The sequence below is a fragment of the Histoplasma capsulatum genome (genome assembly GCF_000150115.1).
Source record: "Histoplasma capsulatum G186AR genomic scaffold supercont2.27, whole genome shotgun sequence".
Lineage (NCBI taxonomy): Eukaryota > Fungi > Ascomycota > Eurotiomycetes > Onygenales > Ajellomycetaceae > Histoplasma > Histoplasma capsulatum.
The window spans coordinates 55574-77256 of record NW_025544827.1 but is presented as its reverse complement, the minus strand read 5'-3'; the positions used below and the strand labels follow the sequence as shown (position 1 = coordinate 77256).

Here is a 21683-nt window from a genome sequence, read left to right as displayed (position 1 = left end):
TAGAAGAAACAGAGACAGCAGAGAAGATGAAAACAGTAGAAAAGATAGAGATATAAATGAGAACAGAGAAGACAGCAACAGAAGATAACACAGAGATATTTATTATTATATTATCATTATAAATACTGTCATCACTGTCTATATCTGTATCAGCAATCTCATCAACTGCTTTATTTATATTTTTATTATTAATTAAAATATTTATATTATTATTGTTATATTTAATTTTTACAATATTATCAGATACAATCTTCTCAATAGAAGTGAGATTATATAAGAGAAAATTATCAGAAGAAAAGCTTGAACAATTGTGAGTCAGATATATACTCTGATGATGAGAAGTAGAAGTTAGTAATAATTAACAATTATAAGAGTCATTGATTTGCAGTCAAATTAACTTTTGATAAGGTTTGATTGATAAGAACTTATCAGTAGATTGATTGATATAACTAGAACAGTATAAACTATAATGATCAGATGTTATATTATAGAATAGAAGAGACTAGATAATTTAATAGAATAGAATAGATATATAAAATAATCAAAAACAAGACAGAGAAGATTGAATAAAGAGATGTAAATGAATGAATAGAATAAAATAATTGTGAATGTGATGTAGTTAGTGATGAGATAGTGTTGTTGTGATAGAAATTCTTATGTATGTAAAGTAAGAGTATCTTACTGTTTTAAATTAGACAATACATAATCACAACAAGGGCTTGATGAATGTGTGCTATAAATATTTCAGAGATAGCATACTGTGAAGACAGATATGAATAGCAGAACACTGTCATGAGAATATAGATAGATTTGATAGAGAAGAATATAGTAATTTTGATTTATTATTCTTCTAGAGTGTACATCACTCTCTATTATCAAGAATGATGTACACTATTACACTAGTTATTTTGTATAAGAAGAGCTGCAAAGCTTAGAAGCTTTGAGAAGCTTAAGCAATCTTTGAATCACATCTCTCAACAGCAAAAAAGTTCTCACTTCAGCATGATAATTCATCAATTTGAAGATATTAAAAGATATCTATCAGCTTGAGCTTTATTTTAACTCAGCTCTGAATAATATTCTGATATTTCAGAAGTCTAAGCAGACACTGAAAGTGATCAAAATATCAACTATTGATACACTGATATACAGCATTATCAAACTCTGAATCAGATGAATCAGAGAGATATCTATATTTTGTGATATTATTTAACTGTACAGCCTGCAGTATGATATCAGCAAGACACTAGATAACAGTAATAAATTTCAATTAAAAAGAAGATCTTGACTTTCAATCATCAGTCACTCATCATCTTCTATTGTGCAGAATATATTAGTGAAGTGGTTTACAGTCTAATCTTTCAGCACTCAGATTTTCATACATTTCTCAAATACTATCTTTACAGAAAGATAAATAAGAATGTTTGCATTATTATTCAGAGTCTGAATCTGCAGAAATATATCATACACACAGTGTGCTGAATACTTTACTTTATCAATTCACACTGATTACAGAAACTGATCACAGCTCAGTCAAGATCAGTCAATCAGCAGCTTTATATTCAGAAACTTATCTGAAAATATAATTTGCTCAGCAGATGTCTTGAGCAATCTCTCAATAAATATAAGAAGACTGTCAAGTATGAGCTTCACAAAAAGATCAGCTGTGAGCTGACAGATGCATATCAGCATATGAAAGATAAACTTCTATATAATATACAGAAAAAATTTGACTTCAAGAAGTCTCTGTGTGAGATCAAGTAACAGCTGTCTGAGATTGAGATCTCAAAGACATTCAGTGAGTTTTGATATATCAATGAGAAAGTTCCACTTTCACAGTAATGAATGATCTCAGCACTTCTCTCACTGCTCTGTGAGACACTGTGAAATGAGATACTTCAATATATCAAAAGAATCAACACAGTTGCAGTATACTGCCTTTTTAAGAAAAGAGATATTTATTAACTTTCATATGACAAGAGATCTACTGCTCTGATACTTTAGAGAATCAGAGTGAAGATATATATTTCTTCATCTCTCAGTTAGAGAAAGATTACAGTGAGAACTGTGATGAAGAATCATTGATCACTCTACTGCTTCATCTATCTGAATAAATTCTCTACTTATAGAGAGATAACTAAGTATTTCAGATGAAAACATCTGCAGCATATTCAGCTTGAAGATATAATCAGATATCTGTGATGTAATATAGTTCTTGAGAGTAAAATGAAGTTTCAGAGCCATATCTATCACATTCACAGCACAGTTAGCTCAGATGATTTATAGTCATTTATCTCTCTCTTATATCTACAAATACATTACCATTTAGAACAAATTCATCACCTCAATTTCTCTCTGTATATCTACAATCTATACTTCCACTGTGTCAGAAGCAGATATATATAGAAATATCAATCAAATAAACTATATTCTATCATTATTTCTAGTCTTAATTATTTTTAATACTTTTGCTACAAAGTGTCTAAAATCTAAATCATATTCAGAGACTCTTTATATTTTATTTGATAAGTTGAGAGAACTGCAATATGATCTTTCAGTAAGGAATACTTTTCTTTGTGAAGTGAAATGAAGTTTCAATCTGCAAAGACTGAGAGAATGAATTATAATAATCTTTAATAAATTCTTTGAGTGCTGCTGACTGACTGCATACTTTTCTCTCTATCTTTCATTTTTCTATCTATCTTTGTTCTGCTTCTGTTTTATAATAGAGAGTTTTATAATCTGATAAACTGTTATCAGTCATTAGAAAGAGATAGAGAGTTATATCAATAAGCAAAATAACTCTGAAGAATTTTGTAGTATAGAGATAGATGATAATTCACTAATAATGAGAAGAAGTGAAATAATATCAGTCATCTTATTCAAAATAACACAGATCAACATTTATCTATCAAATAATATGAGTCAAGAGAACTACATCTGATGAGAAGATAAACTACTTTATTATACAGCTGCTTCCCCACTTTAGAGAATTGTTAATATATTATATCAACAATCCTCTAAAGTGGCAGCTTGTAACTGTTACTTGAGAGAATGAAATGAGTCTGTTTGACTATATATAAAATCAAAAACTACAAGTACTATAGAACAAAATCAGATGTCTGATATTATAATTAGCTGATATTTTATATAGCTGATATATTCATTTTTACAATTGTCTTTCTTTCAACTTATATTGTTATAATTTTTTCTGTATACAGATTAAATTTCTATTTATCACAATTAATTATTTATTACTGTTTGCATTTTACTTTTTTTGCTAATTGAAATTTTCTTAATTATATAAATAATTTGTGTATCAGCTTCAGCAGTCAATGAAAAGCTATAAGAAGATCAGTATATTTGATGTTGTAGATTAATTACTGTGAAAGAATAATATTATTCATTATTACTAACTAGTTATATAAAAGCAATATAATATATTGAGGGGTATATAATAGAGTAGCTGAGGTACCCACTAACACCTCTCTGTGCTATAACACTGCCAACATACTCTGCCACTCAGAGACTCTCTCTCACTCAATTTCTCTAAAAATGCAATAATAGATCACTAGAGCAAAAGAGCTCAATCATCATCAGCATTATAATAATATAGAGAGTATGAATCACTCAATTCAATCTCCTCAACACTAATAAAATCAATATAACTAACATTTGACAAATTTTTTTTTTGAAGATAACTAGCATTTCTCAACATCAATTAATTTATATTTACAACTGATACTTACAAAGAATACTTATATAGAATCTCTAATATATTCATCTATATAGATTATTTATTTATTAGAGTTCTATTTAAAATCTTCTTTATAAAACAGAGCAGTATAAATAAAACAGAAATCTAAACAGTCAGAACACTGTTTTCTGATGAAGAAGAAGATGATCTTTTTAATAGCAACTGATATAACTGTAATAATGAGAATGTGTAGAGATTTTTGAATTTATATTTGAAAATACTATATTCATCTTTGTGTACAGCAATCTGACAGTAAAAATAAGAATCTCTGAACTTGACTATCTGAACTCTCTTCTTTTCAGAGTATATTTAATATTTCTCACTGTTCTCTTGACAGACAGCACATCTGTTCTCTCTCAGCAGCTGCTCACTCAACTCTGTCTTTATTATCTGATTAATATAACTTTATACTCTCTACTTCTGAGAAGAGAAGTACTGAAACTTTTTGTAAAAGACTGATCATCATTTCTCTGACTTCTGAGGCTGATAAATTGATGAGCTTTTGCTCATCAATCAATTTCAACTCTGTCTTGACTGATTTATCAGCTGTGTCTGCTTTCAACAGATATAGCTGATGAATAAAGTGTTGAAGAAGAGAGAAGTGCTATATAATGTTGTTGATGAGGGAGGTGTTATTGATGATGAAGAAGGAAAGTGAGAGCTCAACACAGAGAACAGCTGAAAAAGCAGAGTGAAAAAAATTATTGATACTGAGAACAGAGAGAAAAAGCTAATATAATATATCAGTGATTGATTCTTTCTCTATCATATATCTCATTCAAATTCATATTACTTATTTAATTGATTTCAATGAAACTTCTTTCTCTGTGAAGAACAGAGAAGAGAAGAAGCTGAAGAAAGAGAGTGAAAACTGAGAATAAAAGCTGCTATACAACAATATTAGTTTCTTATTGTCTCATAATATTGCATTCATTTAGAGAAGATTTTTTACATCTACTTGAACAAGTTCAGCTCATTCTCTTCATTCTTCAAAGAAGAGAGAGAAGTCTCAGATACTTTCTTATTTCTACTCTTACAGACAAAAGCAAGAGCAAGAGCAGAGAAATGAGAGCAGACACAGATATGAGCACAGAAAGAAGAACTAATTGTCAGTGTTAGTATTTCATTTCATTCTTATTATATTTTTTATACTGAATAAATATACAGAGGGTGATAAACTCTGTTAGAACAGAGTTGTTTATATGGAATAGCTGCAGCAGCAGCAAGAATGTCATTTTCACTGATAAAAAAGCAGAGTTGATGCATCCACATCAATGTTGCAGAGAGAGAGGAGAGTATTATATTGATTATTTTTAATTTCAGAGAAAGAAAAGAAGAAGAGAAAGAAAGAAAGAAAAGAATCAAAGATATCAGTATAGTATTATTTATTTCTTCTCTAATATAGTGAATTTATTTTCTCATTTATTGACTAATTTGATAGACTTGAAAGTTCCCACAACTTCAAAGAAATTCACAGATGTTTTCAAAAAATCAGTGAGGTTAATAGAAGATCAAAGATATGTATGAATATGAAGATTACTACTTTTTACAAATAATCTCACTGTCTCACAGTGCTATTTTTCTTGAAGATTTCATTGATTCAGAATTTCACTGAATTTTGAAGAAGTTTGCAGAGATTCTGTTGTCTATATATCTCAGAAACAGAGATTCTTTTATCTATCTCATTTAAAGTCAAGTTAATCAAATCTGATGTCAAACTGTGAGTGGAATTCAATGCTAGATTGATATCTCTAGCTTTCATTTTCTTCTCAAGATGCTCTGCAACAATCTGAGTTTGTTTATTTTCTGATTCTCAGAAGAATATACTGAAAATCTGATGAAATCTGACTCTGTACTGCTGAAGTGTATTTTTGACTATATGAAATTCAGAATACATATAATCTGTAATATTATAAAGCTGAATACACTGATTCAGATATATACAGATTTCAACTCAAAACTCTTTCATATTGACTGATATTCTGTTCAGTAGAATATCAAAGATTTGCAGATTCAGCTCAAAATCTCAAGATAATGAATTCAAAAACATTTTATTATATAATCTTACTTAAGAAATGATCAATCTAAAAATATATAGAATTTCTGAGAGATTGTGACAGAGAATCTTCTATTACAATTCAAGTCAGTTATATAAGCTATATTTGCTTTTTGCAGAGAAGTTTATCTTTAGAACATCAAAATTCAAGTAAGTAGTGAAAGCAAGATTTGCTTTCAACACTTCAACTGCTTTACAATGCTGTTTGAAGCTTGTTAAATTTAGATGAAAATCTTTGATAATCATACATCAGAATTGAAAGAATGATATCTAATTGATCATTTAAATAAAATAAAAAAAAATATTAAAGAAAAAAAAAAAAGCAATAATAAAAACAGCAATAATAAAGATGACAACAACAAAAATGATAACAATAATAACAGAAAACAAAGACTACTTCTTAATAATCCCTTCATCAATCTTACAATCAACAAGATTCACTGAGTATAAAGAAAAATCCATTGACAACTTCTCATCAAAAAAATATTTTATATTACACAAGTCAACTTCATTGTCTGCACTGACAATGACTTAAGAATCTTCTTTAACAAATGATTTCAGTATAATATTCTTATAAAATCTGATCAAATTGTTGACTGCTCTTAGTGTATTCTTTAACTTCTTTATAATATTATAATAATCATTATTATCTCTCTGCTTCTGACACATCATCTTGCATAATCTTTTGATATAAAATTCCACAATGAAATGAAACTCTTTGAGAATCTATAATAATATCTATTAGCATCTAAACTTTCTCTAGAAGTGGCATATAGTGATCATACAGTGCAACACTTTATGCCATGAAAATGATAATTATCACATGACTTTCTAACACTGAAAACAATGCATTTATGCAAAGATTTATATTCAGCAATATAGAGACAGTCTGCACAGATCTTCTCAGGCTTGATTGTATAATATATATCAAAATAAGTTTTGAGAACAGCAAACTTGAGCTTGTGAATAGATATGATTGTATTGACTAAACTGTTTAGTTAATAATTGATTCATACATCATCTATGATCAAGATATAACTTACTTTTATTATATTCAAGAATGAATAACAGATGAAGAGACAAGTGCATCAGCAGTTGATATAGTAAGAAACACTGATTGAAAGAAAAATAAAGAAATAGAAGTATAAAGATTATATTTATACTATAATATAAATGAATAACACTTGAGCAGATTAATAACATCTAGATAAGTATATTTCTATTCACTTCTACTACTCAATGATTTACAATTGATTCAGAAGTTAGCAGAAGTTCTCAAAAGTTGTAAGAAATTTACAGAAAATCTATTATAGAAGATATCTAACTATTTAATACTATTATTTTCTATAGAGAAGTTATCTCTTTCTCAGTAAGAAGGAGTTTGAATATAATCAAAATAAGATATTTTTGTAAATACAATCTTCATATTTGCATTCTGTTCATCAAGTGGTGTTTATTTGTGAGAAGTTTGAATATCAATATTCTTATTGTTACTTTGCTGTTTGTATGAAGTGTGAACTTGAGCAGTTGTAGATTTATAAACTCATAAGCTTGAAGAAGAAGTAGACTATAAAGTAGTGAAAGTACTGACAATAGTTGTGACTAGAATAGCAGAGACTTCAGCAGCAGCAATAGTAGTCAAAAAAGCAGTAGAGATCTTAGTAAAGATTTCATTAAATTGCTGAGCTCTTTTTGCTGCTTACTGAATAGCAATTTGAGTCAGATTATTGTCTTTTATATATCATGCAGCTGAGCTGCTGAGCTGCTGTCTTTTTGCTGACTGAATCACTGTCTGATATCTCAGTAGATACTGCAATCTCTGCTGCTTTCTTCATGTTTCTGATTGTCTGATATTGATATCTTACTATATGAACAGTTTTATATATATTATTTACAACTACAATTTGACTCAATAGAAAGCTGTGAAGCTGATTGCTAAATTCATCTTAATAGCTTCAAATTCAAAAAAGATTAGCAGCATTGCACAATTCATTTCAATTGAATTTAAAGATAAATATTTTTTTATAAATAAAGCAGCTATCTGCCACTGATACTGAGTAGATATAAATTGTGATGCTAATACTGAAAAGTCTTGATTATAATGATACTGTTTCTCTGTATATTGTGTATATCAGTTCTTAAGTACTGACAACAGAATAGCACTGTGACTATTGACTTGAGATTTCTTGATAGTATTTATAGTGAGTGGCTGTTTGAATGCAGATATATAGCTTGGATTGCATCTGCTGCAGCATTTCTTTATAGAAGTATTCATTCTATCTATATTAAATAAAAGTCAATTTTCATCAAGATATATCAGAAGACTTTTTCAGTGATATAAACTGTTGATAATTATCTTTCAGTCAGTAGAGAGATTGATTTCACTCTCTATTCATATTTTTACAGTTATTGTTCTACATTAACTTTGACTCTGATTTATTATATTTTATACAATACTTTCAGTTCAGATATATTCTTGAAGTTTATAAACTATAATAGCTGACTGATCTGATATTGAGTTCTTTGCTGAGATTTTTATTTCACTGATAATTGAGAATGTTGAAGAGCTTTCTTTTCATAATCTTTGAAATCAAATACTCAATAGAAAAGAAAAATCAAGATATGACTTTTTCAATCTGATTCATGATTCTCTCATTCACATTGTTGTCAAACATTCATGATATCATCTCTCTCAATAGAAAATCCCCATACAATAGTATGCTCAATATCTGAAATATTTATATCTATATTCAGTAAAATTATTACCACTATAAATCATATTTTTGATGTTGATTTTATGAACTTCTTGAAGCAATTATTCTTATTCACTTTGAACACTTGAGAGTGAAAAAGCTGAATAGTGTCATTGATAAAAAAGATGTTAATATTATTAGTATTTTATCTGTTATTCTGACAGAGCTGAAGAAGCATTGATTGAAAAAACTGCACTGCTTGATGAACTTTGACAATACTATCAATAAAAACAATAGTTTTTAAGATAGATTGAGGTATGATTTTCTCATCTGTATCAACAGCCTCATTCAATAAGAAATATAGTATATTATAGAATGCTAATTTATCATATGAAATTGAATGATACATCAATAAAAATATCAGAATGATTAATGAAAGTTTGAATAATCTGAATCTACTGTGAATTATCATCAATAGAATAAAATTCAGTATTTTGAAGAATAATATCTTCATCTTTACTGCTGAGAGTTGCAGAACAGTTAAATCAGATAATGTTCTTATATAAAAGCAATCTCAGATGTCTCAGCCTGGCAAACTGACTATGAAATTCACTTCACTGAGTGATAAGATGACACTCATCAATAGCTACAAGCTCAATCTTTTCTTATAAAGTAGAGTCTTGAAGAATACATTGAAACTGCTTGAAAAGCACTTACTCTGAACTGAATAAAATATGTGTATATTCACACTGTTGAATATATATAAGTAAATACTCTTCTCTCTGAAGATTGTTGACACTGATCAGATAAAAATTGATAGAGAAAAACTGAGCTATATTACTTATCTGCTGATTATCAAACTTATTTAGAGAAATCAGTTGAATGATTATTTTTTCTATCAGAATTATATAGAATTGAAGAATAAGACTCTTTTTATAGCCAGTTCTGACAATGAATAAAGTGTTGCTATATTTATATATCATACATCAGAGTATACAGACTTGTGCTATATATGACTGAAGAGTGCACTTTGAATCTGAATGTGAGTTTTGAAGAATTTATTGAAGACAATACTCAATAATATTCTATTACTTATTGATACTTTTAAATTCAGTGTAGCTCATAACAACTTATGACATGTCTTCAATTTTCATGAAAAGTATTTGCTTTAATAATAGTTTTTGAAGCCACTGTTGTTGCTGACTTTTGTGTTTTCTTTAATCTTTTTTGATTATATTCAACAGAGTTGTCTGATTCAGCTGTCAAAAAGAGATGTTATATGATTGATTCAGAAGTTATTGAAAGATCTCAGATGTTGTCAGAAATTGATATGCTGAAATGATTAAGAGTTATATAAAGTTGACAGAAGTTATCAGAAGTTGTTGAATATTATTAAAAAATATCAGAAGTTGTCAGAAAATACACTCAGTATTTTGACTAGAGCCACTAATGACTGAATATATATTTTGACAGCAAGATCAAAATATTAAGTGACTAGATATAATTATAGCTGAAAAGTTAGTAAATTGTTTCCATATTTAAAATCAGAGTAGCAGTTTTCAATATGATACTTCATACTCACAATATATATATTTTTGAATAAAAATTAGTTCAATCAATAGAAAATTGAAAAATTAATTCTTCAATATGATAGAGAAATGATCTATAAGTGAGATTATACAGTGATTCTATCTTAAATATTATGATTAGAGCAAATTGTTTCTGTGTTGCTAATAAACAGAAACTGTTTTTTCTCAGATGCTTTACAAAGAGTTTACTGAGAATATTTCATTTAGATTTAGTATAAATTTCTTGATAGTTGATTGATTCAGATATTAGAAGAACTTGACAGTAGTTCAGATCAGATTAGTTTAAAATAAAGTAACTGAGTTTTACTGAGATAATCAAATACTGAATATTATTAAATAAGATTGAATTGCTTATTCTAACTCTGATAATTAACTAATTATTGAAGTGAGAATAATCAATTCAATTTCTTTTATTGATATTCAGTATTTGAGTCAATATTCAGACTTTGTTAGTTTCAACACTGAGTTTGAGTTAACTGAGTTTGAGTTAACTAATGATATCTTGATATCATGGGTTTCAAATTCTGAGATGAAAAGCAATGTAGTCAAAGTAAGACTGGCTTGCACTCTCTTGCTAGACTTTATAAAAGAGATTTCTCTTATTCTATGTATATATAACTATATAATACTAGTCAGTATAAAATCAAATTTTCTTCAGTATCTCTCTGCATATTCTGCTTTGATATATATGATATTTCATATATATTATTTAGAATGAATGTTAAAAAAACTGAGTGTGAATACAAATATTATATAGATACAGTATAAAAATTGCATAATAATTACTGCAAAATTATTTTTATGATAAAATCATTTTATATAAAACAAGATGTCTTTTAATCTCAAAGTACAGTACAAACTGAAACTTTATACACAGTTTTATATTAAACAGCTATACAATCTGTAATAAAAGAGATACTCACAATAACAGTTGCTGAGCTGCTACTATATAAATAGCAGTGTTAAAAAACAGTGAAGAATTTGAGCTAATTGAAAGTCATGTTACAGATCTGTGAGTGAAATAAGTTGCAGAAATACTTATCAGAGACTATATCTGACTTGACTTTGTGAATAAATCAGTGTAAAACATATCAGATGAAATGATTGTTACATCAGAAAATAAGCTAATTAAAGAAAGATCAGTAGATGATTCATCAAATTATATGACATTTTTGAATGCAGAAGAATCAAGAATAATATAGCTGTGATTGAATTATAATAATGATAAAATATTAACAGACTTTAACTCAGTGTATGAGAGTCTGATGCCTTCAGAAGAGTGATGATAGATAGATTGAAGACAGAGAATAGAGATAATATAAATAAAAATTAAAGTTTTAATATTCATTGATGATACAGATGAGATTATATAAGAAATTTTTAAAGACTTTTAAGAAAGATGAAGTTGATAGAACTGAGCTGTAATTATGATACTGAGAGATTCTGACTTAAGATGAGCTGCAAATAATAATATTGAGCAGTTATTACTTTAAATACAATTTATAAGTAATGTAGTGAAAGAAGTTTAAGCTATAATTGAAAATATTAATATTCAAAAAATAAAGTTAGTCAGAAATGAAAGTAATATTTTAAATATAGCTAGAAAATAACAAAGTTATCTTTTATTCTTTTTTAATAAGATGAGTTAAATCTTGTTTCTTTGTTAATAATTGATGAAAGTTCTTACTTCAGTTGAATTAGAATGGTGTTGAATATTTCAGAGAAGTAATATACTGTCTTTTCAATAAGTTTTGATATTGAAGAGAAGCTCTTGAAAGTATCTTCTCTCATGAATTATGAATATAAAAAAGTTCAAATCTCTTGTGAGCAGCCATCATATCTGCAAAAATGACAGAAGTCACCATCACTTTCTCTTACTGTGAAACAGTCTTCAAATGAGAGTTCAGAGAAAGTTAAATAACAAGAAATGAATTTCTGTCAAACTGACAATCTCTGACAACAATACAAGCAATTCACTCAAGAAGAGAAATCATGGAGTATATATCTGATCTTTGAAAAGTCACAGATAGCTTTGATGATAACTGTTAAAATATGTTATAATATAACAGTTAACTCTATCAAAAGCTTGATCAGAACTTTATATGTAAATTTTATCAATCTGAAGACTGTATTTATTGATAAAGAAATTGTATACTTGATTTATGAGCAAGTGGATCTTGCCTTGAACCATCTACATTTATATATAAGCTTGAAAGAGGCTCATATTGCCACTATCTGTAAGAAGGTGAGAAGAAATACAACTTTAAAATAGAGTACATTCTAAGTTTTGTAACAGATTCTTCAAGAACTTTCATATATTCACAGAGAATTATATATCAGTTATGGAGGAATCAAAAGCAGCAATGTTTTTATGACTTTTTTTAAAGTTGTTAAGATTGATACATCACTCACTTCTAAACTTTCAAAGATCTTTGCTAATAAGAGAGACAGAAGATGTCAGATCTAATATACTCAGTTATTATAATCAGAAATAGTATAATATCTGTGCAGTTGAATAAATAATAACAGAGATCATAAAATCTGAAAATAGCTATATAAACTCAAATAACTTAGTTCTAAAGAATTCAAGAAAGTGAAGTAGAGAGATTCTGAAATTTTATAAAATAATAGATGCTGATTCAATACCAGATCTTCTCAGTATAAGTTTATATTTATTTTTTGATGAATAACTGACTGATCTCAAGAAGTATATATTTTTAGTATTTACAGTCAGTACAAGTTATCTTACTTCATTGATTCTAATAAGAAGTAGATTTTATCAAGATGAGTGATCAGTATTTCAGTCTGATAATCAATAAAAGATAAAATTTTACACAGAGAGAAGTATTTTTCTGAATAAAAATTAAATTTAAAGATGATCTGAAGCTGATGATGATATAATTGACAATCAGAAAATTTTTTATAATTTTTTACTCTTTTCTACACTACAATTTATCAGTATCACTATTATATATTGAATTTAGTATTTTCAATACAAATTTAGTTGTAATAGTTATACAAATCTCATCTGAGAATACATAGCATCTAAGATGGGATTTATATAAATTTATGAGAAGATGGGGAAAATAGACTAATTAAAAATTATTGATATATGAGGTGGATAATTTTGACAATTTGTATGAGAAATGGTGATTGTTTGATAAGAGTGATTATTAACTATATTTATGAATTGATGAGTGATTATATTAACTAACTAGTTGAAATGCTGATGTTCTATTTTTCACTTTTCTGTGAGAGTATTTTTATACATAAATCAGAATTCAAGCTAATTATATAGTTCTCTAATAATTAAATTATTATTAAAAAATTTCATATAGTTCTGCAAATGATAATACAATAATGTGAATACATCATATATAATTTATATATATAATTTATTATGAAAATCAACTTCTAATACAGTCTATAACTCAGCATATAATAATATTTTTGATATCTAGAAGTTGTATAATCTACTATATAGATATATATATAATTACATATTATATATAAAGTTGATATGATTATTGTTGAGATTTATGTATCTAAGCATTCTTAATTTAGTATGCAAAATCCACAATTGTTAGATGAAAGTAATCATTAGATGAATGATCATATTACAGCTAGAAGAATAAGTAATATAAGAGCAGTAAGAAGTCTGATAAATACACAAAGAAAAGAAAAAAAAAGAAAAGCAAAAAACAAGACATTAAAGCATTGCAAATATTGTAGAATATGATTTATATGAAAGAATATGACTATGAAAATCTAAACATAATTATAGCAGATTTTATCAAGATAATAGATATTTGTCTTTTTATATATTCTAAATTAATATTTCTTGTTCCATGAGAAATCTGCTTCTTTGAAGATGGAATCTTCAGATAAATTATTAGAAGATAAATTTTTGAAGAAAGAGTCTTCAGAAGAGAAGAAATTTTCAGAGATAAAATCTTTGAAAATGAAATCTTCAGAGAAAAAGTCTTCAGAAGAGGAGAAATCTTCAGAAATGAAATTTTTAAAAATAAAATCTTTAGAGAAAAAGTCTTCAGAGAAATACTTCTCAGAGAAGAAATCTTTGAAGAAGAAGAAATCTTTGAAGAAGAAGAAATCTTTGAAGAAGAAGAAATCTTTGAAGAAGAAGAAATCTTCAGAGAAGAAGAAATCTTCAGAGAAGAAGAAATCTTTGAATGTGAAGTCTTTGAAGATAAAATCTTCAGAGAAAGAGTCTTCAGAGAAATACTTCTCAGAGAAATAGTTTTAGAAGAAGTTTTTGAAGAAATTTTTGAAGAAAGAGTCTTCAGAGAAGAAGGAATCTTCAGAGATGAAATGTTCAGAGAAACAGTCTTTGAAAAAGAAGACTTTAGAGAAGAAATCTTCAGTGAATAAGTCTCTGAAAAAGAAAAGCTTATCTTCTTCAGAATCTTCATTTTCAATATATTCTTACAGAATAGTATTTGCAAAGTATTCATTTCTCTTATTTTCATTATCACTGTTTATATTTTCTTTTGTACTTTTTACTTCAGTGTCTCTGTTGAGATTAACTCCACTGTTTTATTGAGAGTCTTTGACAATGTTTTAATGAATCTCTTGATTCTTGATATTCTCTGAGTTTTTTACTATTATATTTTCAGTCAAGCCTCAGCTGATTGAATACTGATTGCTCATCAGATATCAGTTTAATAATAACACAGTGTGATTGAATTTCTCAATGCTGTTTTATTGAAACACAAGATTCATTAAATTCTCTATTATAGTGAATACACAGAGATCAAGCTGTTTATACTGCTCAGAAATTGATCTTTCTCTATTTCATGATTTGATCTCTTGATTTTTACTTATGATTCTTTTGACAGAATCAGTATTGATCTCTCTATATTTTTAGATGACAGCTCTGATATCAGATGTTGCTTGATTTCAAAAATTGATGTAATGATTGAGATTGTAGATAAGTTGTAAGAAATTCATTCTGTCTGCAGATGTAACAGTCATTTTGTAGTACAGTAAAAGATTTTCTCTTATCTTATACTATAATTATTTCAGATTACTCTCTCAAGATTTTAAAAAGAAAAGTATAAAATGTAACTTCTAAAAGTATGTATTTTATTAGTGTCATTTCTTTTTAAGATTTGATGTCCAACTCTTTAAATGCAATAACAAAGAAGAGATAAAATGATTAAATAGTTAAATGAAATTAGTTTACTAAATATGTAAACTTCTGTTTTTAGAAATATAATAACAAGTGCTCATACAGATATAGAGTGAATACTGTTTTATTTTTATATCAAGTATTTATTCATATAGTTAACACCACTTTATTTATATATTTAGAATTCAGCACTTGACAGAGAAATGAAATCAATAAGAATCAGAGATAAATTAAAATATGAAGAAATACATTTTACACAGTTGATGCTTCTGCAGTCTTTACTCTAAAATTGCCACTCTTATTCATCACTGATAACTGAAAGTTCAGATTAATAATATTTACTGAATTATTTATTCTCTCTTAAATCAGAGTTCTTACTGTGTTCTGAATATCATTATCTGCAGAGACTGTAAAAAGTTAGCTATTTGAAAGAAAGAAATTGTGCAATTCATCTATTATAAGCTTTTTACCTTTCTGTGCTCAGAACTTCTGAGACATTATTTTCAGAGAATTTATAACTCTATAGATTTTTCAGATTTGATTATATTTCTCTTGAGTCTCTGACTTATACAGATGGAAAGATAGATATAGATCAAATCAAAATATTTAGAATCATGATTATGATAATACATTAAAAGCTTCAAGGGAGGAATACTAATATAGTTCTTGATATCATTCTCTAGAAGTTTGTTCATTCACTTATACACTTAATTAAAATCAGCTACTATTAATATTAGCAGAAATAAATAGAGAAGCAGAGAATGATGCACTTTTCTTATCAACTTCTCAGACTACAAATACATTTCAATCTTTCACTGATGATATCTTATCAAGCTCAAGAATTTTATGAATATATGAAATTTGTGCTGCAATATTAATTCTGATGGCAATTATAAGAATATAACTGTAGTTATTCACTGATATAGACTTTTCATATAAGTCATCAATTTATGTAATAAATACATCTTTGATATTCAGTCTGAACAGTTTCAAAGTAAATCTCTTTCTTTTTTTCATCAGTAGAGAAATACTGCAGACTTTTTTATCTTTATTATTTTCTTATCAGATAATCTGAAAGAGATGAATCTGCAGAATTATTTCACAGCTCATATTCAGTATTCAGATATATACAAAGTATTCAGCTCTTACTTTAAATAATCTTGCTACTGATATAATAATTTCAGCAGTATTATTACAGAGAATATCTTTTGAATCAAGACAGAAGAGTATATAGACTTTAGAGTCAAACTTTCTTAATTTCATATTTATATTTCATCATAAGATGAGAATTCAGTGAATGAAGATTATAATGAAGAACAGTATCACACTGACTGTCAGATAGAGTTGAGTAATGAACTTTTTGATATTTAAATACTGTCAAAGTATCACAGTAGCAAAATCTGTAAAAATATAATAGAATTTAATAAAGATTTCATAAAATCAGCAGCAGATGATCAACAAAAAAATGATGAGAGTCAGAGCAGAGATACACTGAAAACTGTCAATATAGCAACAATGAAAAGACAGAAAGTAGTTATCAGAAGATTATAAAATTGCAGAGAGCTATCAATTTTAAATCTGTAAATTCTTACAGATATCAATATATGAATAAAAGTCTGAATATATATTATAATATCAAATATATCATGCATCTGAATATAGATTGACAAAGACAAACTCAAGCTATCTACAACTAAACTTAGTCAGTCAGTCAGAAGAAGCAGAAACAAGCTGATTATAAAAAGATTTCTCACTCTATTCTCAGTATCTATCAGTGATTGAACTTCTAGAATATTGCAGACACTCATCAGAGCTCAGTAGATAATGCATGCAAGAAGAGAAAAATAAATTATAAATAGAAGAAACTGATATCAGTGGTAAATAAAAGAGTACATAATGTATTTGAAACAGAAGAATAAAATTTGTCATTTAAAAAGATAACAGTCAAGCAGAATTCAACAAAGTATTAGATTTCAATAAATTCAATAGATAAGATAATATTCAAAGAATAATACAAAGATATCAGCAATTTCAATAGCTGAGATCTATATTGAATTCATTACTATCATCAGCATTCATAAAGTCAGATATCAGATGCAGTTATTTATATTGAAGAAAAAGAGAATGAATAAAGATGATATGAACAAGAATCTGTCAATATAAATATTAATTTGAATCTATTTTTGATTTCAGAAATTTATATAAAGAGAGCAATCAAAAAATATCACAATCTCACAATTCTCTGATACTCAACTGTCAATAGCTCATTTTCATTTCATCAATATTCTCATCAAAAAATAAAAGAGATTATTTTGATAGATGAAGAAAAACTGTGTTTCATAAAATTCATCAACTATACTCTCTTTTCAGTCTTAGAGTCTTAGTTATCTTCACTGATAATGAGAGTATTATCTATTACTATAAAACACATGAGGACTATTCTTCAGTAAATATAGTATGACTCATCATTATCAAAAACTTTCTTTCTTTTATTTATATTTGAATAGAATATAAATTTACAAAGAACTGCTGAATCAGTAGATGATTTTTAAAAGACTGAATTAACTACAGCATCATCTTCAATCATACAGTAAAATGGTTTGAATATTCAGAACAATTTCATATTCAAACTGCTTATATTTCAACACTCTTCTAAGAAAATACTCAGTGATGAATCATTATTCTAGTTATAAAGATATAGATTTTGATCTTGATATTTAATATATGATAACTCAATAGCATCAGAGATGAATGAGAGATAGAGAAATAATTACTAAATACAATGATTCAGCTGACTGAATGATTACATAATTTTTAAATCTTGTTTCTTTGTATTATTCAGAGTAATTCTGAAATACTCAAGAAAATACAGTTTATCTGCCATATTTTTGAACATCTTCTGAATATCCATTTTCAATACATTGAATGTTTTATATAATTTCTGAAAGAGATATCTGATGACTCTTTTATATTCATTGCAGTATTATATTTTATTCAACATCTTCTCTAGAATTCAAAGAGACTCTTATAATCTTTCAAATAGAATCATTATAAACTTTTGACTCTTTTAATAATAGATCACCTTCTTTTGAAGTTGTCTGATCTCACAAAGAAGAGTTTCAATGATTACTGATAAGCTGAATTTTGAGACTTGAAGTTGAAAAAGAAGATGTTCTATATTGACAGTCATATCATTATATTATCAGATAATATAATCAAGTTGTGTGATGTTCTTAACTGATGTTATTTTCCACAATAGTGGTATCTTGACTAGAAATATATTATAGTTTGAACAGAGTAAGACATTGATATGATTATAATATCTCTATAATTATGAAAGGGTTTACTCTTCTCTTTTGACTCTGAGTATTCATCATAAATATTATCTTCTACTTCAACATTGTCAAGCAAAATGTGAGACTTGTAGACACTCAATCTAGTAATCTCTGACTATAACTAACTTCATACAGACAATAAAGTTTACATTTATCTGTGAATTAGTAGTTAAATGATTCTCTACATTTCTACATTTACTCTCTACAATTATTTTCTATTTAAGTTAAATTAACTATTTATTATATTCTGTGTGATGTTCAAAAAATTAAATGCTTTGATAAGCTATTTTTGTATGTTTCTTATATAAAGAATACAATTAACAGTATATAATTAATTTTACTGAGAAGGAGCAATTCACAATGACAACTGAATTGATATTATAATATCAAATATCTTTAGTTCTAATACAATATTTATATTCAGAGATTGCTATCAGATATATCTAATCAGACATACTTGTATTTCCTTTTAATTAATTCTTTTACAGCTTGATTTCATTCTTCAGAAGTGAAATAGTATCTTCAAATTGCACTCTCTCTGTCTATTGAGATCTGAACTCATCTTATAGCTTTTTTATCAGATTTTCTTATATTACTTTCAATTTATAGAGTGCTTTCTGAAGTTGAGTATTTTGTTTCATAAGATTGTTATTAACAATCTGATTCTGTTGATTTGTGATGTCACTTTGTTTCACAAGATGTTTGAGGCTTGCATTAATTGTTTTCATTCTCTTCAATTTATATTTCAGCTCTATAATATAATGAGAGTTGCTGAACTCTCTAGAGAAAATGTTGTGAAGAATTTAAATATCTATAAAAACTGTTTTGATATTTGACTGTAGATTTGTTAATTTTCTTCTCTGAGTTAATAAAAAAATATAGATATATACAGGCTGATGTGAAAGATTTCTGATAATTATTTTAGAAAGAAAGATGTAAATCTTGAAAAAAAGTCACTGAGCTGACTTGTTCTCATTGTGTTGATTATGTTTTTGTGAATATTAAAGAGATATTCTTCTGTATATACCTTTACAAGCTCTAAGACAGTCTCAGAAAGATTCTAATAATACAATCTCACATCTCACTCAGCTCAGCTTGCTTTGACTACTTTTGTTTATTAAACTAATTATTCAAAATATAATATTATACAGAATATAATAAGGAAAAAGTCAATATTTTGATTCTTTCATGTACAGAAAAAGTTAAAATCTATACTAGTTAATTGAATTCAATCTTCTCTATCTTTGCTGTGCTATATAATCAATCAGACTTTTTTAACTCTGATTCAGAAGTGATAATTGATTGCTGCTTCTTTTCAGCATTGTAATCAAATTATTGATTCTCTCAAAGATATTATAAGAGCTCTCAGTCTGTTGAATCAATTCATTGTATTGAGCTCTTTCAAATTTAAGAGTAAACTGAGTTTTTTTACATTTATTGATGATCTCATTTCATTTCTTCTCACAGTACTTTAGTAGATTTAGAGTCTCTTCAGCTACTTCAAAAGCTTTCTGAAACTCTTTACAGTTGCAATTTATAGTATTATAACAATAATGAATTATTTAAGCTTGAAGACTTCTTGCATATCCTCTCAGTGAGTGCTGTTATAGTAATCAGTAAATATTTCAATCAAAAAGATTGAATTTTAACTCATCTCTTTCTCAGCTTTGTTGATTATAATCAGAGAATAGCAGTAATTAATATGCAGTTTTATTCTGCTTCTTCTTTCTCTCTTTTCTCAATTTCTTTCTTAATTCTTTAAATAATCTTCAAATTAATTTGAGTCTTTAGTTATAGAATGATGATTGATCAATCTGAATTTGATCTATTAATCAACTCTATAATGATTGACTAATAAACACTGTAAGATATGTCAATCATCTCTGTACAAACACATTATCTCTGAATAATATTCAATACCAATGTTTTTAGTACTGTTGATTATATATCATATTCAATATCAAGCCACATTGCTGCAATTCCATCATCTCTGTCTATAAAAAGAATTGATGAAATTCTGATTAATAGTATTCACTCAAAATACTACAGAATCTTGACAATTATTAGATATATAAATAGATTATAGATGAAGAAATTTTCAATTTATATTTCATACAACAAGAAGTTGTATACAACAGATCAACAATAATTACAGAAAAGACTGATAAAAATTTAGACTGCTAGTTCTCTATTAATTTCTGAATTTCTGAGAGCTCATACACTGCAGTATTAATACTGAAGAGAAATAACTGAAGATTTATCAGATAGTTGAGCAACTAATCTAGTTTTTTTTATAGAGATTAGTTTTGACTCATTAAATACTTGAGATATCATACTGAGTTTTAGTATTCAATCTATCATATCAGTCAGCTTTGATTTTCTTGATAAGAGTTTGAATAGACTCACTCTGCTTTTAGCATATTCATCTGCTGAGACAATTTATTCACAGTCTCTGCAAGTTTTTGAGTTAATTGATTTTTTTCTAAAAACTGAAATGAGAATAAGTCTGATATCTCATCAAAAGCTGAGATATGATTCTCTATCAATGAATTCTTCAGATTGCATTGATTTTTAAGAAATGACATCATTCACAATCACTAATCTAAAAACAAGAAGTTGTTATCAAGACTGAAAGAGATCACTTCAGCTGAAAGAAATATGACATAACTGTTGTTGCTTTATTCTTGAAGTAGTCTTTCAATGATTAATTTCTGTGTATTGTTTATACTAGTTGGATTTTGCAGCATTGTGAGCTAGTAATAAGAGAATTTGATTCTTTGATATGAATAAGATCTCATTTATATAACAGAAGGCTTTTCTATTTAAGATAACTGATCAATAAATACTTCACTCTTCTTCTCTCTTCTCTTTCTTCAAGTATTATAATGAGATGCTCATCTGATTATAAAGAATAGATGATTCACTGTGGGATTAACCATTGTTTTGTTGAGTTTTCTTGTTTTTCATCATATTTCTTACTCTCTTGTACTTGTTATTTTCACTAGTTAATATGTAGCACTATATCTTCTTCCTCAGAAATCAATAAATCTTATTACACTTGAAAAACCTTGCTTTTTCTTCAGTTGAGAGACAGTGGTTATTTC

At 27.1% G+C, this 21683-nt stretch overlaps 1 protein-coding gene across 1 annotated transcript; it reads left to right on the top strand.

Moving 5' to 3' along the window:
* Nucleotides 1-13966: 13966 nt before the first annotated feature.
* Nucleotides 13967-14353, top strand: HCBG_09187 (uncharacterized protein; the record flags this gene model as incomplete). Its single annotated transcript, XM_045436236.1, has 1 exon — nucleotides 13967-14353. One exon carries the CDS (start codon nucleotides 13967-13969, stop codon nucleotides 14351-14353), a length of 387 nt encoding a protein of 128 aa, XP_045283053.1.
* Nucleotides 14354-21683: the final 7330 nt, after the last annotated feature.